This window comes from Mobula birostris, chromosome 1, assembly GCF_030028105.1.
Source record: "Mobula birostris isolate sMobBir1 chromosome 1, sMobBir1.hap1, whole genome shotgun sequence".
NCBI lineage: Eukaryota > Metazoa > Chordata > Chondrichthyes > Myliobatiformes > Myliobatidae > Mobula > Mobula birostris.
The window spans coordinates 137,960,276-137,985,118 of record NC_092370.1 but is presented as its reverse complement, the minus strand read 5'-3'; the positions used below and the strand labels follow the sequence as shown (position 1 = coordinate 137,985,118).

Genomic DNA, 24,843 nt, shown 5'->3' with positions numbered 1-24,843 from the left:
AAGCCCTTCTCCTGCCTTGTCACCAAAACATTAAACACCCTTACTAATCAAGTACCTATCAAACTCTGCTTTAAATCTACCCAGTGACTTGGCCTCCACAGCTGTCTGTGGCAATGAATTCCACAGATTTACCTCCCTCTGGCGAAAGGAATTCTTTCTCATCTCTGTTCTAAAGGGACGTCCTTGTATCCTGAGACTATGCACTCTGGTCCTGGACCCCTCCCCCTACTACTGTAAACATCCACTTTATGTAGGTCTTATGGTAGGTTTCAGTGAGTTTCAATGTATTGAAACTTCCATGGTAGTGAGCAAATGCAAATTTCTACCTATCTGACTGCAAGTTCAAGTCAAATCTCTAAATCAAAATTGTTGAACTTGTTTCTGCAGAATGTGGTGACACCTTTCATTTAGGATTCTAGTATGCATCACTCATTTCACCGATGTATTGGGCAAGTTCATTTGAGGATCAATGCAATTTGATTTCCCTCCATGTTTCTGCAGTCATGACCTGAGCTTGAGGAGAATGAAAACAAAACACATTGCTGATGTCAAGTGCTGTCGTCGATGTGATGTTCAGAAAGTACTTTCCCGTAACCATAAAATAGTGCTGCAGAATTTAAAAATATAAATACTAAGAATTGTCTCTTTAAATGTTCCTTCAAATTTATTTGCCGAATTGGTAGCTTAGTGCTACAACATTAGGTTTGCCAGTTACTTAACAATCATGAGGAAGACAATCAATATTTGCGATGTGTGAAGTTGCAAACAGAGTGACAAAGAAATACAATACAGACATGGCCCTTCAGTCCAATCCATCCATGCCGACTAATTTGCTCTCTCAGCTCGCCTCCATTTCCTGTGTTCAACCTGTATCCCCAGTTACTTCTCAAATGATACTACTGTACCTGTCCTAACCACTTCTCCTGGCAGTTCATTCCAGATGCTTACCATACTCTGTGTGAAAAACGTTGCCCTTCAAGTCCCTTTTAACACTTTTCCTTATCACCCGAAACCTCTGCCCTCTAGTTTGGATTTCCCTCAAGACACTAAAGAGTATCTATCATCCACCTTATATGTGCCCATCATAATCTAAACACCTCTGTGACGTTGCCTCATTTTCCTATGTTCCTAGGAATAAAGACTTAACCTGGCCAGCCTTTCCCTATAATCTTGGAAGCATCCTTGTATATCTTTCTGTTTTAACCCCATTTTGCCTTTAGAGGATGATCAGAACTGTACACAATATGCAAGGTGTGGCCTCATCAATGAGTTATACAACAGCAACGTAATATCCCTACTCTGATGGTCATTCTCCTGGTTGAAGAAAACCAGTGTGTTCAGTACCTTTTCAACTATTCTGATGACCACTGGCAGCACTTTCAATGAGCTATGCTGGGTATCTCTGTTCTATTACTTAGTGCCCTACCATTCATTGTATAATCCCACATTGGTTTGACTTTTCAAAGTGCGTCATCTCACAATTTTCTGCATTGAAATCCATTTGCTGCTCTTTGGCCTACTTCACTGTCTGATCAACATCCCCTGGTTATCAATGTTAACTTTCTTCACAATCAGCAGCACTTCCTTGTTTCACATCCTCCAGAAACATACTGATCAAGCCTTGTGCATTTGCATGCAAATCATTTGCAGTGTATAAATAACAAGTAGCAAGCATCCCAACACTGACTTCTGGGGCACATCACTTGTTACCAGAAAACAACCATTAGCCACCAATCTCTGCTTTCTGCCTCTGAGCCAATTTTGAATATATCTAATTCTCTCTTTCTGGCTATCCATCCCATAGGATGATGATGGTTCCTTTCAGTCAGTTAGTGGGATTGACCCCACTCCTCAGAAAGGAACATCATGTGCATGAATAGATTTTAGGTGAGTAGGGGGTTGCACAGGTCCAGACCCACCCTCTCCACATCCCCTCCCGGATCCAGCGGCACGGTGGGGTCCAAGACGGCTGGGGGAAGTTCTATTGCAGTGAATGGCCGGACCAAGCTTCAATGCAAGGGATGCCCTTTCCGCGCTTCACGGCATGTGTTTGCTAGATGGCCGTTGACCCTACGAGAGGGTTCATCCGCCCTTTGATGGGTCTTGTTTTTCATCCTGCAGGGTGTCTAGCCACCCTCCTCACCAGGCAAGCCTGGTGGGGGAGCCGGTTTAGTCGCTGACCACCGGACCATGCGACAGGTAGTACTGGGTTACATGGTACCAGTAGCACTCAGACGAGTGACCTGACCAGAACTATCTAACTAGCTCACCCTGGATTCTATGGGACCTACCTTTCCAGACAAGCCTACCACGTGGGACCTCATCAAAAGCCTTACTAGACTCATAGAAAAGTACAGCACCAAAACCTGTTCTTCAGTCCAACTAGTCTGTGCTGGACCATTTAAACTGCCTACACCTGTCGACCTGCACAGGAACCATAGCCGTCAATACCCCTACCATCCATGTACATACCCAAACTTCTCTTAAACGTTGAAATAAAACTCGCATGCCCCACCTGTTCCCCTTAAGCTTTTCATCTTTCACCTTTAACACATGACCTTGAGTTATATTCTCACCCAACCTCAGTGAAGCAGCGTGGTTGCATTTACCTTATCTATACTCCTCATAAATTCCAAATAGACAACAAAAACTGCCCTATCCTTGCCTGCCTTTTTAGTTACTTTTTTAAAAGCTCTAACAGATTCTCAAAGCATGTCTCTCCATGTTAACTTATCCTAATCAGACTCTGTCTATCCAAATGCTGGTAGATCCAGTTCATCAGAATTCCTTCCAGTAGCTGATGTCCGGCTGATCAGCATGGTGCTCCTGGACTACCTTTTTTAAAGAACAGCCACATTCCAGTCTTCAGGAATGTCACCAGTGGCTAACGACAGAGCAAGTAGCTCCACAGCACCCTCTGCAGTTTCCTCTCTAGCCTCTCACAATGTCTGAGGATGTACTCAATCAGGCCCTGGGGATTTATTCACTTCAATATGGCGTAGGTCTGCAAATACATCCTCCCTGGTAATATGAATGTCCTCCAAAATATCTCCACGCCTTTCTCTCATCAAGTATGATATGTTTTTTTTTCTTGTCTTACTTATTTTACTTATAACAGTGCATTAGAAGAAGTTTTCCCTTAATGGATGTAATATTGAGCAATAAAAATATTCTGATTTCTGCTTAAGAAAAATGTTCTGAAGTTGGTACAGAAATTTCTTTTTTGAAGTATTGCTATTTTAAACTATCTACAGTACAATTATTAGTATAGAGCCTTGTAAGAAAATGTATTTCTAAAGCTGACCTACACATGCAAAATATTACTTGCTTGACTAAGCTCTCTGTTAAGGAAACAGTTGACTATTATACTATTTATAAAACTTTTTAGATTAGCAGCAATATTTTGCAAAATTAAAAAGAATGCTCCTGTGAACAGTGCTGATCCATAAGGGAACTGAGTCTCTATATTGTTGTCCATCTCCAGTTAAGTCAGTTCCACTAGGTTATTAATTAGAGTTACACGTTCAAAAACACAAGGACACAAGTTCATAAGCAATCAGCCATTCAACCCCACAAACTACTACTCAACATGATCATGGCAAATTCCCCCCCCCCCCCGCCCTGGTCTCACCTCCTCTTTTATGCCAGTTCCCCACAGATCTCATTTTCCCAATTTTTCATAAAAATAGTTAATTCCTCTTTTTTTCATCCAATAATATTCACTCCCTAACTTTCTGGGGTAAAGAGCTCTAGCAATTTTCAATTCTCTGTGAGAACTTTCTATGCTTCTCAGTTTTAGATGACTGCCTAACGTTGTGGCTGTTTACCCTCACTAGTATGAATGTTTACCTTGTTATATTGTACTCTCACAGGATCTTACATGTTTCAATAAGATCACCCTTTATCCTTCTAAAGTGCTAAGAACATAGATTTAGACACTCACAATAAAGCAACTCTCTCATACCTGAGATTAGCTTAAACTGCCATTGGACTGAAGGTACAGTGAGGCTATGTCATATAGTAAATTAAATATTTTACTAGCCATTTAATAATTAGACTTTAATAAAGAAGAAACATTAATTGATCTAAGATACAACTTCCTTGTCCTTTTACTTCCTGTGCTAAATTATATACACATTGTGAAGAGTTTAGTGCAGATTATATAGATCTCAAGAAGTGAAAGCACCTAGTATTTTTAGGAGATAGGACTCTTGACAAAATTATTTCATTCCCATTCAATAAGCCATCAGCACATGTTTTCTTAGTGCACTAAAGTTCAGATAGAATAGGAAACCTTGCAAAACTTAAAAATCTTTCAAGCTAAATAATTTAGGGTAGAACTTATCGATAGTGGGAAATGTGCTTCAGGCAGTGAAGGTGAAGAACTACCATAGTCGGCAAGCAAAAAATGCTGGAGGAACTCAGCAGGGCAGGCAGCATCTACGGAGAGAGTAATTAGTTGACTATTTATCCTCCAGCATTCTGTGTTTGTTGCCCTGGATTTCCAGCATCTGCAGAATCCCTTGTCATAGAGTTATAAAGTGATAGTGCACAACAACACAGAAACAGGCTCTTTGGCCCATCTAGTCCATGTCGAACTATTAATCTGCCTAGTCTCATTGACCTGAACTCAGACTGCAGCCCTCCATACTTCTCCCATCCACATCCCCATAATCCACAACTTCCGTTATCAGCTCATTCCACATTCTCACCAACCTCTAAGATCATGTTCCCCTTAAGCATCTCACCTTTCACCTTTAATCCATAACTTCTAGTTCTAGTCTCACCCAACAGTGGAAAAAGCCTACTTGTATATATCCTATCTGTACCCCTCATAATTTTGTATACCAAATCTCCCCTCAATCACCCATGCATGTTTATGATTCAAGGCCATTTCCATTAATTGTACACTGTGTATTGAACCTACTGATTCATTGTGTTACATCTAAATTATTTTCATTATATAGACTGCTTGAGAATAATGTGCTGCTGGATGATTTTGAACATGCATCAAAGAATTTTGAAATTATGGACGTTGGTCACACGCCAGCATGAGTCTCTTGGACATCTATTTATCGCCTGTTTCCTGAACCAAATGTGATGTGCAGTAATGCTGCAAAGACCAGTCATGGTGTAGCCTTGTGTCATAGCTGCAGCCGGATCCGGGATGGTACAGATATGCATTTACATGTTTAAAACAAATACAGGCTGAAGGTGGAGTGCAGTGACGGAAGATGAGGCTTCGGAACACAATAACTCAGCACTGGCGAGTAACTCCACAAACTCAACATAAATTAAACTACAATATGTCCGAAGTGGAGCTTCATAGAATCTGGGTGTTTTATCTTTTCTGTTTCATCACAATTCCAATTAATTTTAAGTAACATGAGTTCTATTTAGTCAGCTTCTTTTTGCTTCTTTGCTGGTAAATTGTTACCTACAATTGGAAAGTTTCATTTGTCCATGATAGAGAATGATAAAGTAATATAGTTAATTCTTTTAATGTTACTTACATCATTAATGTGTTTAGTACACAATAATATGCAATAATTGCTTTACTGTAGCTTATGATAGAGGTCAATGACATCCTAGATTATTTGTAAAACCTGAGATTCTAAAGACAATTCTTACAGTAGGTCCCAATTAATTATAAAAGGATCTCAATATATTTTCAGGGAAGATTGAAACCTATGGAGTTATTCACAGCTTAGAACTAACATTTTTTAAACAGTATTGCTACTCATACTTTTTATCCTTCCACTTCCATATCTTGCTTTTTCAGTCGACTACATGCCAGAACAATTGAGGAAAATTGAGACCTGTTGTAAAGCAAAATTTATAAGTAATATTAATTTGTTAGTGTTTGCCAGTATTGACTGATTGAACATGATAAACACGGTTGATTCCTGAAAAAAAAGTTGTTGCAAACTGATCATAGGTACGATATACAACTGTCATTCATTTGTTGAACATGTTTTTATCAATGGGTACAAGTTGCACAATACTGTACACTGCGCATTTCACTGGAATTACATGCATTTCTTTTGACAGATTCATGAAGTTGTATTTTTATCAATCAAGACAAATAACAATACATTTCTACAGTATGAAGTGATAGTATGACAGAAAATGTAAACCTTTTTTGCATGAATTTATATGAATATCCACTTTTGTCTAAAATCTTGGCCCAAGGCAATGTGTGTGGGTGAATATACGCTTTTGACTGACGAACTTTGCAATTGATAAGACAAATCTTGATTTTATTGTGCAACATATTCCTTTATGATGGGGGATAAGCAAAGGGATGGAGGAGAATTTTCTGATAATGTGTCATGATTAGCCAGCACATAGGTGCTAAGAATTGCTAGCTTTGCTAGGAATTTCTCAGGAAGTGTACTTCTCAAAAACCCTCAGATCCTGCATTCGAGAACTTTTGTGTTGTTGGATAAAACTGCTAAAGACAGCCTAGGAATAGAGTATTCTGTGGTGTTCTACTGAGATCCTTGCATGTTATTGAAAAGATCTCAGTAATTCTGGCTAAAAAAAAAAGTATAAAACTATTTTTCCTCAACAAAGGGCAATGAAAAACTAAAGTGAAAATTTTGGATGGTTAGTACTCATTTTGGGGTGATAGCAGTGTTCTTAGAACTCTAAGCTGACGTATGGCGTATGCATTAACATACCTGTGAGGCAAATTGTGCCAGGCGCCATTCAGGCACACAACTTGAACACCTGCTGAGCATTTTACGACACTAGTTGGAGTTAACTCTAAGTCGATGCTAATGTTTTCCTTTTGGAACTCAGAATTCCAGCCAACGCCCCTCCTAACCTCACATATCTGAATCCTCAGAAAGATGCAGGAAGGGTAGGTCAATGTCACAACATGAATGAATTGGTAACTGACTCTACGTTAATTGGCGGCTGTCTTACTTGGTAGTTGCTACGATTCTACTGATGTCTTGTTCTTGCTGCTGTTGTTATCTAGGTCAAACAAGATTGGCAGATGCTGAAGTGGTTTTTCTGACATGTAAGGTCCTGTATTCCAAGCACTGAGTTCATATTTGTTCGCACAATTAATTGGTGAGAAAGACTAGAATCAGAATCAGAATCAGTTTTATCATCACTGACATAGGTCATCATATTTGTTGTTTTGAGGCAGCAGTGCAGAGTAGTACATAAAATATGCTATAAATTACAATCAGAAATGTATACAGTTTATAAAAAAATCCTAAAAATAGTGCAAAAAAGAGTAAAACAGTGAGTTCATTGGCTCACGGGCTGTTCAGAAATCTGATGGTGGAGGGGAAGAAATTGTCCCTAAAATGCTGAGTGTGTTGTCTTCAGGCTTCTGTACCTCCACTCTGATTGTAGTAATGAGAAGAGGGCATACCTTTGGTATTTGAGGTCTTCAATGATGGATGCCACGTTTTTGAGGGATCATCTTTTTATGATGACCTCAATGATTGGGAATCTAGTGCCCATGATGCAGCTGGCTGAGTTTACAGTGCTCTAGAGTTATTTTCTGATCCTGGCCAGCAGCTCCTCCATAATAAATGGTGGTGCAAGCAGTTAGGTTTTGATGATGGACCAGATCTTCTCAAACTCATCGTGAAATACAACTGCTCGGAGAAAACAAGGCAGTAAAAAGGAGAGGATGAACATTAAAAAACCTGAACTGAGAGCCATACTGTATTTGCTTAGGGTGTCCATGGATTAATTCTTCATCTGAAATTCCATTGAGGGCATCTCATATGTCTGTCATAAAGACTTCCTCACTCTGCTTTAAGTCCATAAGGTCTTCCTCACTAGGTGCAGTGCATTCTCCAACTCTAACTGCAGTCTTTCAGTCTTGATGAACATTGACCATGAAGATAATCTTGTTTTGAATATTTTATGCATCTGGGCTGAACGTGGAGATTCAGAATATGAAGAAGACTCCTTCTTCTTCTCCTTTCATCTCTTACACCTATCATTTCCCAGCTTCTCACCTCATCCCCCCTTCTCCCAACCTACCCACCTTCTCCCTCATCTGGTTTCACCCATCACCTGCCAGCTAGTATTCCTTCCACTCCACCCCAGCTTCTTATTTTGGCTTCTTCTCCCTTCCCTTCCAGTCCCAATGAAGGGTCTTGTCCCAAAATGCTGGCTATTTATTCCTCTCCATTGATACCACCTGACCTGCTGAGTTCCTCCATCATTTTGTGTGTGCTGCACAAGAATTTTAGTTCTGTATTTACTTTTTGTATAACAGAGATTAATGATGCTCGCTATTCAAAGTGAGCAAATATTTTTTGAATTAAAAAGTGGGAGTCAACCCATGCCTGCTTTACAATTGTGATCTTTCCAACGGCCAGAATACCTTGGACAGCAGGTTCATTACAACTGCCACTGCTGCTTGTTTGTTCTGCCCTGTATGAGAAAGAAAAGTATTTTACTCTGGCAACATCATGCACATGTGACCTAATACAGAAAATTGCACACGTCAATACTCGGCACCATGGCAACGGTCATGATATTTTCATTTTGCTAGGATGCAATGTGCCAAACTAAAGGGTAGCTATCAGGGGAAGGCTACCTGCCAGTGATATTGTTGGTGACTGAGGAGCCTGACACATCATACTGTAGGTAAACATCATGGATTTGAAGAATCCCGTACCACACACAAAATCTGTGAGGGTAAATAATGATTCCACTGATGAAATAATCTAAATTAGCATTCCAGTACTCAGTGTAGAAGACAGCTCTTGGAATCAGCAACAAAGAAGTATCACAAAGAAGAGTAAATGGAAAAAGGGAAAACCTATGAAGCCTTGGCTTCTGCTTCGGCTCAAGTAGCTGGTTCTAAGAGTTCTTATTGCTTGCATAACAATCAAGAGAGTTTTCTGAAAGTCTTGACTAAAATTTACTTCCCTCTTTAAGATTTCTCATTGTATTTTGCCATTGCTTGCTACATTCACATGGACTGACCTATCACCTTCACAAATACATATTTAGTGTACTTACTTGATTGATGTGGGCCGAGGACTAATGACTGCTACGAACATGGGGCCATTCCAATGAAGTTTGGTGGCACTTGAGGCCCAAGGTGTTTGCCGCTAATCATTGGGCTTATACATTCTTTTGCAAAAAAAGTTAAGTCCAAGGCGAGCACCAGGTTGTAGAGGGAGGTCCACCTGGGATCGAGTCAGGTTACTTTGAATGAAGTATCAACTATTGTTGGCTAAGCTGAGATGCAAGAGACTGCAGATGCTGGAACCTGCAGCATGATACAGTAAAAAGTGCTGGAGGAACTCAATGAGTCAGCAGCAGCAATGGAGGGAAACGACCCGAAGGACAGAAAAGAAATAAAGGGCCACAACCCAAGACACCAACCATTTCCCACTGTAGATGCTGCCTGACCCACTGAGTTCCTCCAATATCTTCTGTGACGATTACAGGTTAATTGACAATTGTGTTATTTGATAGTTGCCATAATTCTACTTGTGTTTGGATCTTGTAGCTGTATCATGTTGCATAGCTCAGACAAGCTTGCAGATGCTGAAACAGATTAGGACTTCAGCTGAGGTTGAAGTAAAGTGCTGGATCGTGGCCTTGGTCTGGAATCAGATTTGGATCAGGGCAACTTCAAATTGAGGACTGAGTCAGAATTATACAATTTAGCATGTAGCTGGCTATAGATAATCTGATCCCAGGTTAAACCAGCAGCTGGCTTAAATTCCATTCAAAGTGTAAATGATAACTCCCAACCAAGGAGAGTGGTGCAGTGATACAGCGGGTAATGCTGCTGTTGTACAGCTACAGAGATGTAGTTTCAATCCCAGCCTCTGGCATTTTCTGGGTGAAGTCTGCATGTTCTCCCTGTGACTGCATAGATCTTCCCTCCAGATATCCAGGCTCCCTTCCACATTTCACAGGCATAGTAGTTGTTAGGCTAATTGGTTACTGTAAATTCCATCAAATGCAGATGGGCATACACACAAGAGATTGTGTGGATGCTGGAGATCCAGAGTGACATACACAAAATGCTGCAGGAACTCAGCATGTCAGGCAGAATTTTAGTCCTGATGAAGGGTCTCAGCCCGAAGTATTGACTGCTTATTTCTTTCCATAGTGTGGCACGTGGCCAAGTGGTTAAGGCGTTTGACTAGCGATCTGAAGGTTGTGAGTTTGAGTCCCAGCCGAGAAAGCGTGTTGTGTCTTTGAGCAAGGCACTTAACCACACACTGCTCCAGACCATCCAGATGAAAATGGGTACCGGCAAAATGCTGGGGGTTAACCTCGCGATAGACTGGCGTCCTATCCGGGGGGGGGGGGGGGGGGGGGGAGTCTCGTATTCTCAGTCGCTTCACACCACAGAAACCGGCATAAGCACCAGCCTGATGAGCCTATAAGGCTCGGGACAGACTTTAACTTTGGCCTTTCCATAGATGCTGCCTGGCCTATTGAGTTCCCCCATCATTTTGTGTGTGTAGAGAGAATAGGTAGGTTACAAGCAAATAAGTAAGGGAATGCTACTGATGGAATTGATTGGATGGAATGGATGACCTCCAGGGTCATAAAGAAATAAAAGGAATCTCAAGAAGTTGCTTTGAGCAACATGCGCATGTGGACATGTACGTGGGCACACGTGTGTATGCATATATGTGCACATATGTGTATTTGCACATTTGTGCATTAAAATGTTTAGAAATTTTAGGTATTGCCATTGTGCAAATTGTTGCAATGAAAGGTAAACTTCTCTTGGATTAATTTTCCTATTAAAACTTTTTTTTCATTTAATTAACTAAGGGGCATTAAAACATATGGTAAGCTCGTACTGTGAGCAGGATCCTTCAAAATTTGACCCAGTATTGTTGGTTTTCATCCAGACCTGATCTTGTGCATCTTGGACTTGTTATTCAGATTGTATTCCCTGCTGGCTCATGTTATGAGACAAATAATTCCATTATGTTCTGCACTTCTGCAAAATGAACCAGTGCTGACTGACAGCAGCTGACAACTTGCCTCCATGGATTAGATGGCAGTCAGTGACCGAATCGGAGTGTAGCTCATAGTCTCTGCTCAGCTCGCAAGCTGCTGCACTGCAGAAGGATGGCACGAGGGAGATCGTCCTGGTCTGCTGATGCAGTCCTCAGCATCTGAGTTGTCAAGGTGTACAGATAAAGGGAACTGCAGGGTAAGGAGCCCAGGAGACCTAACAGGAATGCCAGAAGAGGTGTTTAAGGAGATGAGAATTTGCAATAATTTCTTTGAGTACCAAGATACAGTGCTGCAAAAATTCCAATGATCTCCCTTGTCTGATTGAACCGACTAGAAGTAACACAAATTTCATTTACTAGCCACTGCACCATTACACCATGTGTTTCGACCATCTGCTCTTGACTTTCCACTTCTCTCATCATGACCATACTCTGAAAGACTCCATAACTCAGATGCATGAAATACAGTGCACAACAACTCCTGCCTACCGTGACACAGGATACCAAAGATGAAGAAGATTCAATGGTTCCATTTAACATCAGACAATGTATACAGTATACAACCTGAAATTCTTACTCTTCACAGACAGCCACGAAAACAGAACCTCAAAAGAATAAATGACAGAAAAACATTAGAACCCCAAAACCTCCTCTCCCCCTCCCACGGACAAGCAGCAGCAAAGCATCAACCCTTCTCCCTCCCCCTCCCCACTTATTTCAGCAAGAGCATCAGAACCCACCACGTTTAGAGCCTGTGCTGTCACTTAAATCTCCCCTTTTTCAGATTGCCTGGCCAACTGATACCTCAGCTGGGGAGATTGCCAGTGGGTCCATGGATAACAACTTGTGACTGTACCTTAATAAAAGTTCAAAGTTCAATGTAAACTTATCAAAGTACAGGTATGTCACCAAATGCTACCTTGAGATTCATTTTACAAAAGGCATTTATATTCTTATCTAAGAGTGTCCTGGTCCCATCAATCATTTGATCCAGATTATAAAATGATATAGTCAGAAATCAGGCCATCCGAGCCTAGAGCTGCTTGTGATCACCCTAATGGCCCCCTGCAATTGCCCATTCTCTAATGGAGCAAGCTCACACTGACTTAGCTGCATCCAAAGGAAGAGCATTGAGCAAAAGGACCAGGGTAGGAAAAAGTACGTGAATGACAAGCACCAGAAGAATGCACAAAATTGGTTACCCAAAGCTCGTCTTATTTGAAAACATTAAGAGCGTTGAATATTTCTGAGGATTGTATGTGGATTGTCATCAGTTGGATATACTTGCATTTATGCTGTCAGTTGTGTACTCAAGTCCTACTATTTCTCATTCATTTCACAAATTTACACTGAATATAATGCTTGAAATACACGTGCCAAATGGTTTAAAAGGTGGAATACCCCAGTGGCCACGCTTTTTATTCAACTTCCCATTCCCAGTCTGACATATTGGTTCATGGTCTCCTCTACTGCATCTCTTGGGTTGGAGTAGCAACACCTCCTATTTCATCTGAATAACTCTCCAACACTGATTGCTCTGACTTTCAGAAATTTCTAGCCCCTCCCCTTCCCTCTTTTCCATTCCTCCTTCTGGCTACCCTCTTACCCCATCTCTTCTCCTCTCCAACCCATCACCTCCCTCCCTCGTCTCCTTCCCTTTCTCACAAGGTGCAGGGTCCGCTCTCCTATCAGGTACCTTCTTTTTCAGTCCTTTATCACTTCCACCCTTCCCTCCCAGCTCTTTACATTACCTCCCACCCCCACCTTCCCCCTCACCTGATTTCACCTATCACCTGCCATCTTGTACTCTGCCCCTTGCCCCACCTTCTTATCCTGGCTTCTTCCCCCTTCCTTTCCAGTCTTGATGAAGCATCTCAGCCCAAAATGGGGAATGTTTATTCCCCTCCATAGATTCTGCCTGACATGCTGAGGTCCTCCAGCATTTTGTGAGTTGTTACTCTGCATTTACAGCATCTCTAGTGTAAATAGTTTAAATCATGATTGATAATTTGATGGCATTGGAAGATTAAGGAAAATAAAAGCCAATAAGGCACCAGGATATACTGATTGACTCCTTAATGTTTCTTCAAAGGCTGTGATGTAATATATGATGATACACAAGATGTCTTCTTCCAAAATTCAATTGGCTATGGAATGGTTCCTAACGCTAACCTTCACACTGCTCTACTGACTCACACCCCGACAAACCCTGACTCACACCCCCATCTACCCTGACTCACACCCCCACATACCCTGACTCACACCCTCACATACCCTGACTCACCCCCCACATACCCTGAGACGCACCCCCACATACCCTGAATCACACCCCCCACATACCCTGACTCACATCTCCACGAACCCCGACTCACCCCCCCACATACCCTGAATCACACCCCCCACATACCCTGACTCACATCTCCACATACCCTGACTCACACCCCCATCTACCCTGACTCACATCCCCACAAACCCCGACTCACCCCCCCACATACCCTGAATCACACCCCCCACATACCCTGACTCACATCTCCACATACCCTGACTCACACCCCCCACATACCCTGACTCACATCTCCACAGACCCTGACTCACACCCCCACATACCCCGATTCACCCCCCACGTACCCTGACTCACACTCTCACAAACCCTGAGACGCACCCCCACATACCCTGACTCACACCTCCACAGACCCTGACTCACACCCCCACATACCCCGATTCACCCCCCCCGTACCCTGACTCACACCCTCACATACCCTGACTCACACCCCTACATACCCCGACTCACCCCCCACATACCCTGACTCACATCCCCACACACCCCGACTCACACCCCCACATACCCTGCCTGACAGCCCCATATACCCAGACTCACACCATCACGAACTCTGACACGCACCCCCACACACCCTGATTCACACCCCCCACAGACCCTGACTCACACTCCCCACATTCCCTGACTCACACCCCTACAATCCCTGACTCACACCCCCACATACCCTGACTCACACCCCCACATACCCTGACTCGAAGAAGGAGTCTGAGAGTCTGAGTGGGAGTGCCAAGAAAGACATTTTTGAAATTTTCGTTATTTTTTTTTCTCCAACGGCGTTCTGAGAGGCGGGACTGCGCAGGCGTGTGACGTCGGGCTGTGCAGCGCGGCAGATTTAAAAGGAACAGAGCCTCATAGAGCGGGCAGCGGAGTTTGCGGGCTGCGGAGTGAGCCGGGAGCAGAGTGAAGACTTAAGGGCTTCGGCTCAACGGGCTTAGGCGGAAACAGGCGAGGCGAGGGAGGTTTGGCATTCATTTTCTGTTGTTATTTGAGGAGAGGGGCAGTATGAGTGTGAGGGCAGTTTGCTGTTCTCGGTGTCGGATGTGGGAGGCCCTGGAGTCTACAAGCCTCCCGGACGTCTACATCTGTGCCAAGTGCATCGAGATGCAGCTCCTTAGGGACCGCGTTACGGAACTGGAGCTGCAGCTCGATGACCTTCGTCTGGTCAGGGAGAGTGAGGAGGTGATAGAGAGGAGTTGCAGGCAGGTGGTCACACCGGGGCCACGGGAGGCAGACAAGTGGGTCACGGTTAGGAGGGGGAAGGGGAAAGGTCAGGTAATAGGGAGTACCCCGGTGGCTGTGCCCCTTAACAACAGGTACTCCTGTTTGAGTACTGTTGGGGGGGACAGCTTACCAGGGAGAAGCGACAGTGGCCGTGCCTCCGGCACAGAGTCCGGCCCTGTAGCTCAGAAGGGTAGGGCAAGGAAGAGGAGGGCAGTTGTGATAGGGGACTCGATAGTAAGGGGGTCAGATAGGCGATTCTGTGGACGCAGTCCAGAGACCCGGATGGTAGTTTGCCTCCCTGGTGCCAGGGTCCGGGATATTTCTGATCGTGTCCAAGATATCCTGAAGTGGGAGGGTGAGGAGCCAGAGGTCGTGGTACATATAGGTACCAATGACATAGGTAGGAAAAGGGATGAGGTCCTGAAAGGAGAATATAGGGAGCTAGGAAGGGAGTTGAGAAAACAGACCGCAAAGGTAGTAATCTCGGGATTACTGCCTGTGCCACGCGACAGTGAGAGTAGGAATGCGATGAGGTGGAGGATAAATGTGTGGCTGAGGGATTGGAGCAGGGGGCAGGGATTCAAGTTTTTGGATCATTGGGACCTCTTTTGGCGCAGGCGTGACCTGTACAAAAAGGACGGGTTGCACTTGAATCCTAGGGGGACCAATATCCTGGCAGGGAGATTAGCGGGGGCTACTGAGGTGACTTTAAACTAGAATGGTTGGGGGGTGGGAATCAAATTAAAGAGGCTAGGCGTGAGGAGGTTAGTTCACTACAGAGGGATGGGAACTAGTGCAGAGAGGCAGAGGGGTGTAAAGTGAGGGTAGAAACAAAAAGTACTATGGAGAATAGTAAAAGTGGCAGGCCGACAAATCCAGGGCAAGCATTAAAAAGGGCCACTTTTCAGCATAATTGTATAAGGGCTAAGAGAGTTGTAAAAGAGCGCCTGAAGGCTTTGTGTGTCAATGCAAGGAGCATTCGTAATAAGGTGGATGAATTGAAAGTGCAGATTGTTATTAATGATTATGATATAGTTGGGATCACAGAGACATGGCTCCAGGGTGACCAGGGATGGGAGCTCAACGTTCAGGGATATTCAATATTCAGGAGGGATAGACATGAAGGAAGGGGAGGTGGGGTGGCGTTGCTGGTCAAAGAAGAGATTAACACAATAGAAAGGAAGGACATAAGCCGGGAAGATGTGGAATCGATATGGGTAGAGCTGCGTAACACTAAGGGGCAGAAGACGCTGGTGGGAGTTGTGTACAGGCCACCTAACAGTAGTAGTGAGGTCCGAGATGGTATTAAACAGGAAATTAGAAATGTGTGCAATAAAGGAACAGCAGTGATAATGGGTGACTTCAATCTACATGTAGACTGGATGAACCAAATTGGTAAAGGTACTGAGGAAGAGGATTTCTTGGAATGTATGCGGGATGGTTTTTTGAACCAACATGTCGAGGAACTAACTAGAGAGCAGGCTATTCTGGACTGGGTTTTGAGCAATGAGGAAGGATTAATTAGCAATCTTGTCGTGAGAGGCCCCTTGGGTAAGAGTGACCATAATATGGTGGAATTCTTCATTAAGATGGAGAGTGACATAGTTAATTCAGAAACAAATGTTCCGAACTTAAAGAGAGGTAACTTTGAAGGTATGAGACGTGAATTAGCTAAGATAGACTGGCAAATGACACTTAAAGGATTGACGGTGGATATGCAATGGCAAGCATTTAAAGGTTGCATGGATGAACTGCAACAAATGTTCATCCCAGTTTGGCAAAAGAATAAATCAAGGAAGGTAGTGCACCCGTGGCTGACAAGAGAAATTAGGGATAGTATCAATTCCAAAGAAGCAGCATACAAATTAGCCAGAGAAAGTGGCTCACCTGAGGACTGGGAGAAATTCAGAGTTCAGCAGAGGAGGACAAAGGGCTTAATTAGGAAGGGGAAAAAAGATTATGAGAGAAAACTGGCAGGCAACATAAAAACGGACTGTAAAAGCTTTTATAGATATGTAAAAAGGAAAAGACTGGTAAAAACAAATGTAGGTCCCCTACAGACAGAAACAGGTGAATTGATTATGGCGAGCAAGGACATGGCAGACTAATTGAATAATTACTTTGGTTCTGTCTTCACTAAGGAGGACATAAATAATCTTCCAGAAATAGTAGGGGACAGAGGGTCCAGTGAGATGGAGGAACTGAGCGAAATACATGTTAGTAGGGAAGTGGTGTTAAGTAAATTGAAGGGATTGAAGGCAGATAAATCCCCAGGGCCAGATGGTCTGTATCCCAGGGTGCTTACGGAAGTAGCCCAAGAAATAGTGGATGCATTAGTGATAATTTTTCAAAACTCGTTAGATTCTGGACTAGTTCCTGAGGATTGGAGGGTGGCTAATGTAACTCCACTTTTTAAAAAAGGAGGGAGAGAGAAACCGGGGAATTATAGACCGGTTAGCCTAACGTCGGTGGTGGGGAAATTGCTGGAGTCAGTTATCAAGGATGTGATAACAGCACATTTGGAAAGCCGTGAAATGATCGGACAAAGTCAGCATGGATTTGTGAAAGGAAAATCATGTCTGACGAATCCCAGAGAATTTTTTGAGGATGTAACTAGTAGAGTGGATAGGGGAGAACCTGTGGATGTGGTATATTTGGATTTTCAGAAGGCTTTTGACAAGGTCCCACACAGGAGATTAGTGTGCAAACTTAAAGCACACGGTATTGGGGGTAAGGTATTGATGTGGGTGGAGAGTTGGTTAGCAGACAGGAAGCAAAGAGTGGGAATAAACGGGACCTTTTCAGAATGGCAGGCGGTGACTAGTGGGGTACCGCAAGGCTCAGTGCTGGGACCCCAGTTGTTTACAATATATATTAATGACTTGGATGAGGGAATTAAATGCAGCATCTCCAAGTTTGCGGATGACACGAAGTTGGGTGGCAGTGTTAGCTGTGAGGAGGATGCTAAGAGAATGCAGGGTGACTTGGATAGGTTGGGTGAGTGGGCAAATTCATGGCAGATGCAATTTAATGTGGATAAATGTGAAGTTATCCACTTTGGTGGCAAAAATAGGAAAACAGATTATTATCTGAATGGTGGCCGATTAGGAAAAGGGGAGGTGCAACGAGACCTGGGTGTCATTATACACCAGTCATTGAAAGTGGGCGTGCAGGTACAGCAGGCGGTGAAAAAGGCGAATGGTATGCTGGCATTTATAGCGTGAGGATTTGAGTACAGGAGCAGGGAGGTACTACTGCAGTTGTACAAGGCCTTGGTGAGACCACACCTGGAGTATTGTGTGCAGTTTTGGTCCCCTAATCTGAGAAAAGACATCCTTGCCATAGAGGGAGTACAGAGAAGGTTCACCAGATTGATTCCTGGGATGGCAGGACTTTCATATGAAGAAAGACTGGATGAACTGGGCTTGTACTCGTTGGAATTTAGAAGATTGAGGGGGGATCTGATTGAAACGTATAAGATCCTAAAGGGATTGGACAGGCTAGATGCAGGAAGATTGTTCCCGATGTTGGGGAAGTCCAGAACGAGGGGTCACAGTTTGAGGATAGAGGGGAAGCCTTTTAGGACCGAGATTAGGAAAAACTTCTTCACACAGAGAGTGGTGAATCTGTGGAATTCTCTGCCACAGGAAACAGTTGAGGCCAGTTCATTGGCTATATTTAAGAGGGAGTTAGATATGGCCCTTGTGGCTACGGGGTCAGGGGGTATGGAGGGAAGGCTGGGGCAGGGTTCTGAGTTGGATGATCAGCCATGATCATAATAAATGGCGGTGCAGGCTCGAAGGGCCGAATGGCCTACTCCTGCACCTATTTTCTATGTTTCTATGACTCACACCTCCCACAGACCCTGACTCACACTCCCCACATTCCCTGACTCACACCCCTACAATCCCTGACTCACACCCTCACATACCCTGACTCACACCCCCACAAACCCTGACTCACACCTCCGCATACCCCGACTCACCCCCCCACATACCCTGACTCACGTCCCCACACACCCCGACTCACACCCCCACATACCGACTGACACCCCCACATACCCAGACTCACACCCTCACGATCTCTGACACGCACCCCCACACACCCTGATTCACACCCCCACATACCCTGACTCACACCCCCCACAGACCCTGACTCACACTTCCCACATTCCCTGACTCACACCCCTACAATCCCTGACTCACACCCCCACCTACCCTGACTCACACCCCCACATACCCTGACACACACCCCCACATACCCTGACTCACACCCCGACATACCCTGACTCACACCCCTACAATCCCCGACTCACAGCCCCACATACCCTGACTCACACCCCTACAATCCCTGACTCACACCCCCACATACCCTGACACGCACCCCCGCATACCCTGACCCACAACCCCCACGTACCCTGACACGCATCCCGGCATACCCTGGCTCACACCCTCACAAACCCTGACTCACACCCCCCACATATTCTGACACACACCCCCACATACCCTGACTCACACCCCCCACATACCCTGACTCACACTCCCCACAAACCCGGACACGCACCCCCACATACCCTGACACGCACCCCCGCATACCCTGACTCACGTCTCCACATACCCTGACTCACACCCCCACACACCCTGACAATCACCTCCACATGCCCTGACCCACACCCCCACATACCCTGACTCACACCCTCACATACCCTGACTCACACCCCTACAATCCCTGACATGCACCCCCACATACCCTGACTCACACCCCAAAATACCCTGAGAAAGATTTTTTTTAAATATTGAAATCTTCTCGATGTACAGGACATCATTCCTCCCTATTCAGGAACACCAACATTTTTTACTCAACCTCACCAGGAGAAAATAATCTTTCTAAATGACTTAGTGCAAAATTCATCCACAATATTTTTTTCTGAACTAGGTAGTTTTCTGGGACACAATATATAAGATGTTGATGTTTTGGTATCACTGACCTGCTTCACTTGAACAGAATGGGGATGTTCACTAATATCTTTTAATTAGTCAGAGCATCAGTCTTATTTGCACACTAGATGTCAACCTCTTTTGATAATCGCAATTGTTATACAGACCCAAGCTACATTTTCTACCTTCCCCTGCTGTTTGCATAGCAGACAGATCTCAACTGTTGCAAGGATTTTGGCAGGCAAATCATGGTAGTTCAGACCCTGAATGTCTGCTTCAATGAGGACAATTGTGTTTCCTGTTTCATGCATGTGTCATTGTTGATCAAGAACAAATCACCAGGAATGCAACAGTTTATTGACCTGAACTTTGTTTCCCAAGACTCCCTGACTTTGCTGCTTAGGTCTATTTTTCCTAAGATTTCTAACATCCACAGTATTTTTGTTTAATGTATTCTTTGGGTTTCTTTTTGAACATTAGCAGTATGCAAATTGTCCCATTTATATGTGTACAACAACAATAAATATACATACATTAAACTTATTAGAATGCAAAACTGTACTATAAGTTTGTTAATTTTGCATGTATTATTCTTATTTAGCCTTCTGAAATCAGTAAGAGGGTTTGAAAATTGCATAGGTTATATTCAGATTTAAACCAATTGTACATTAATGTCAAAGCATTTTAATTTTGGTTTTACATCTTACAGAATGAAGCAAACTGTGAATTATTATTACTGAGGGACAAACTGAAAAGAAAGCCTAGGCAGATTCTATTAGTTAAACTTTATTGAGCATCTTTAATCTTAGAAATAGGACTTAACTATATGAATTACTTGATTTGAAATAAAGATAATTTTTATCTTTAATATAAAACACTTGCATAAAATACTGGCATAATTAAATGTGGTTTTATTTTCAAAGCTTCCCTTATGGATCATTTTTGCCATACATTTGTGTTTTTCCACCTGGCAGCACATTGCTATTGTGATATTTCTCACATATTGCCATTAGTTTCTCTTTACCTTAACCTCTGCCCAAACAAGACTTGCAAGTATTGATTTAATCCAAATAATGGTCTCTGCCCTTGTGTCTCTTTATTGGACCATTAAAGTTAAGAGCAGCCTCATGCAAGATCTTTAGTTCCCTTCCTGATCTATTTGTTAACCAATTCAATGGAATCATCACTGAATGATTATCTCAGTGACTGCCATCATTACATTAACCTGCAACTCTTTACTAAGCATAAAAATATTTGCTTTCAGTTTGCAACACCTTCACAGCTCGGGGCATCTGAGTTTGGAGCTTGATTCTGGCACCGTCTGTAAAGAGATTGAACGTCCTCCCCACGAACAAGTGGGTTTCCTCCAGAGGCTCTGGTTTCCACCCACAGTCCATTTAGGAGGTTAATTGGCCATTGTAAATTGTCCTGTGATTATACTCATGTTGAACAGGTGGGTTGCTGTGTGGTACAGCTCATTGGGCAGACAGGGCCTGCTTTGCCGTGTATCTTTAAATAAATAAATAAATAAAGCCCTGACGATCATGTGTAGCTGTGGTATTTGTTGTATAATAGATTATGATTGATGATACAGTAGGCAAAGGAAATTGTGGAACTCACTTTGATAAATACTTGACTCATCAATCACTAAGATCAATCTCAGAAGATATAATCAATCTATTGGGCTCACTCAAAGTTATTCTTCCATTAACAAAGGCTTTATTATCAAAGTTCAGCTGTTCAGTTGGAGTGAGCAGAGCCCAGATGCAATGTAATTGTCATCATCAATCCTTTATTACAGCAGGATCATTAAAACAAAATATGTTTTGGTTTATTGAGATGCAGATTCTAATTCCCAAACTGTCCGATTATTTCTAATGTATTGAGTGAGATAAGCAGTTTGAGCTGAAACCTGATCTCTAACCAACATTATTGCAGGAATCTCTGAAATACATATTATATCTGATCAGCCTGAATCTTCTTTCTAAAAATACATGCATGGAATTAAATTTTACTGTCAAAATAGTGGTTCAGCTAATGGTGCTTGTTATTATTTATGTGAGAATGGTAGAACAGATGATGTGGTTTTCTGCTAATGTGTAAAAGTAGTTGCCCAAGCCTAATTAGTACTCCAGAAATATAGTTCTATTTGCCGATCCTTCATCATTGGAACCCACTGAAGAGCCATATTAAAGCAATTGATAGAAATTAAATAATAAAAAAAAGATTAAATCCTGTTACTATCCTTATGTATGGCTTTAACATCACAGTAATTGCACCCAATATTTTTCAGACCAAAAATTACCCAATACAAATATAGAGACTTATTCCCCCATGTTACAATATTTCAAGAATGTAATTCTGCAGTATAATATTTATATAATATTCTATCTTTTATCTATCATTCTATTTCTATTTTTACCAATGATTCACCAATGAATCCAGACTCTGGTTTATGTACATTCCATTCTCAATCCCTCCGCAGAGACTAATTCCCAAAATATTCAGTTCATTGTAATATATAGTTTACAGTACAGGAAAACCAAAAGCCAGTCTGCTCAGTTGAAGAAATTCAAAGATCATCAGGAACTAATCCCAGATTTTCTCTCTCCCCCTACTGTGACGTTATCACTTTAAACATAAAACAACTTGCAATGTAAAAATTAAAATATCAAAACATCCTCCTGAATTCTAACTAAGAATAGAAGGTTCTGGAAATGCTCAGAAGATCGGCAACATCTGTGAAAAGAGTATAAGAAATTACAACCTGTGGAATTACAACTGGACTTCAAGCAGTGATACCTTTATCCAGCATTTATTTTATCATGGAGAGCCTCCAGCAGAGTGCAAGGCTCTGAGCTACAGAGCAATTTCAGCATTTATTTACACTGCTGAACAGGTGAATACATGTGACTACAGGCATGCAAGTGAATCTGTTGTACAAGCAGATATACAAAACCAGGAGCAATTAAGTACATCCATAGCACAAGGTATTTTTAATCATAGAACAGACAGTGACTGAATCATATGAGTGCACGTTCCCCTTTTATGCACTCAAATGCTGCATCCTGATCATTAAAGACTGCAAATCTAAGCTTAGGACATTGGGTTACAAAAATTCATTGGGTTACAAATTTCAAATAGAAAACTGCAATTTAGTTGCTTAGTTCATTAACTCTTTTGCTGACCATTTTTCCACCAAACCATATTCTCATCATTATGTTTAACAGGCTGAGTTTTCCAAGTCTATGGGTCTTCCAGACCGTCCAACATGAAAACGTGTGGTTTGGCTTTTTATACTATAATTGTGTCAGACTTACATTTTTTAAAGATTTCATTAGTCATGAATTCAAGTAGGCTCAGCTTCACAGGGCAATGAAGAAGACTGCTTTCACTGCACTCTGTTTTGTGCGTATGTTTTCCGTTGTAACATTTAACTGAAGAGATCAGGATGGACAGCCGTCACGGAATTGCAGTCAGCGGTGCTGTAATCACAAAATGCTTCAGAGTATTGGTCAATTGAAGGCTTGTGCTTCAGGGTGGCATGGTAGCATAATGGTTAGCACTATTGCTTTACAGCGCCTACAACGGGGGTTCAATTCCTACGGCTGTCTGTTAAGACTTCGTCCCTTGTTCTCCTGACGTGTGGGTTTCCTCCGGGTGCTCCAGTTTCCTCCCACAGTCTAAAGATGTACAGCTTAGTAGGTCAATTGGTCACATGGGTGGAATTGGGTGGCATGGATTCACTGGGCCAGAAGGGCCTGTCACTGTGCTGTATCTCTAAATGAATAAATGAACTAAGATAAAAGTGTTTCCACAATGATCGTTTTATTTATTTAGTTATTTATTGAGATAAAGCACAGAATAGGCCCTTTGGCCCTTCGATCCACGCTGCCCAGCAATCCCCTGATTTAACCCTAGCCTAATCACGGGACAATTTACAATGACCTGTTAACCTACTAACCAGAACGTCTTTGGAATGTAGGAGGAAACAAGAGCACCTGGAGGAAACCCATGCGGTCACAGGAAGAAGGTACAAACTCCTTACAGAGAGCTGCGGGAAGTGAACTCTGCTCGCTCGTAAGGTGTTGAGCTAACCATTATGCTACCACGTCACCCTGTGTCACTGTTTGTGGAAACTGACTGGGATAGCATTGTGTTGGTGACATTGAAATGCTTGTTCCTACTTTGGCTGCAAGAAACTGATTTTTCTGCTATTCATCTGTATTGCAAAAACCTAGGCAAGGCTGGTTATGTGGAATGCCATAAAGAAACTAAAAAGAATGCCAAAGAACAAGTGAAGATAAAGCATATCAAGTGGCCATGATTAACAGACATCAACCTTAAGTTTTAAAATTGTGGCTGTATGAAAAAAACAGAGAAATGCTTCTTGTCTTCAAATTATTGAGGATTAAAGGAGAGGTAAAGCAAGTAAAATAATAAAGATTGAGGCTCGGTGTAAGAAAGCTAAGCGGGGAAAAGGAAGAAAGATGCCAATAAAAATTGATGTCCAAAATTGGCAAGAAGATTGCCTGTCACATAAGAGCTTGTTACCTGGAAGGTTCCCAAAATCAGTATATGCTTTGTTAAGTAGATACTGTCACAACCATCAGCTGGTTGAATTAGTGAAATTATTTCCTGCGATCTATTGATATTTGAACAGAATGCAAAAAGAATTAATGGATTCGTTACCTCCTGATTCTTTACTAATATAATAACTTTTTCAGTGGACACGTGGTTGACAGAATACTTTACCTTGGGCTTTCTTATGATGTTAACTATGTTCTTATCCTCTTCTTCAGGGGGATGCTCCTGAGGATGGACGAGAATGACAGTGATGAATGTGAAATACATCAAGAGAGACAAACAGAACCTTACTTCCTCCACCACTGTTAAACAAAGCTCACCGTCCACCCACTCCCACCTCCTCACCTTGGCTAACTAGGATGTCCAACATATTTTCAGGCTCTTTGCCATTAGCATCATTTCCAGTCTCACACTGCAGCACATAATAGATGCAGAGAGAGAAAAAAAATGAATAATTCTAAGTGCCTGAGCCCATACTCATCGACCGACAGGGATTGGATTCGCATAATTGGTGGAGCATTTATTAAATAGAAACTTCAGGTTTGGAAACTGCTGCAATTAATTCTTTGCAGTGAAACTACCACTGTTTAAACTATAGGCATCTCAGCCCAGCATATGGCTTGATTCATCGCACTCTAACTGCATGTGACTGATGCCCAGAGTGAATATATTTTGCATCTTAATGCAGTGTTTTCTCCAGTACAGCAAGTTTCTACCAATGAAAGTGCAATTCCAATTTTAAAAAAACAAATTGTTTTCAGAGAAATATTTGCTTAATAAG

The 24,843-nt window shown here is 42.6% G+C and overlaps 1 protein-coding gene across 3 annotated transcripts in view; it reads left to right on the top strand.

The window, feature by feature from the left end:
* Positions 1-24,608, top strand: part of neto1l (neuropilin (NRP) and tolloid (TLL)-like 1, like) — a 292,908-nt gene extending 268,300 nt beyond the window's left edge. For 2 of the 3 annotated variants that reach the window (XM_072273579.1, XM_072273395.1), the window contains one exon: positions 24,278-24,608. In XM_072273579.1, coding sequence (XP_072129680.1) covers positions 24,278-24,371 — 94 coding nt within the window. In that variant the 3' untranslated portion in view covers positions 24,372-24,608. Of the gene's footprint in view, positions 1-4,967; positions 5,056-24,277 lie in introns of those variants that run through there. The other variant, XM_072273488.1, reaches the window with a different exon arrangement.
* The last annotated feature ends 235 nt before the right edge of the window (positions 24,609-24,843 follow it).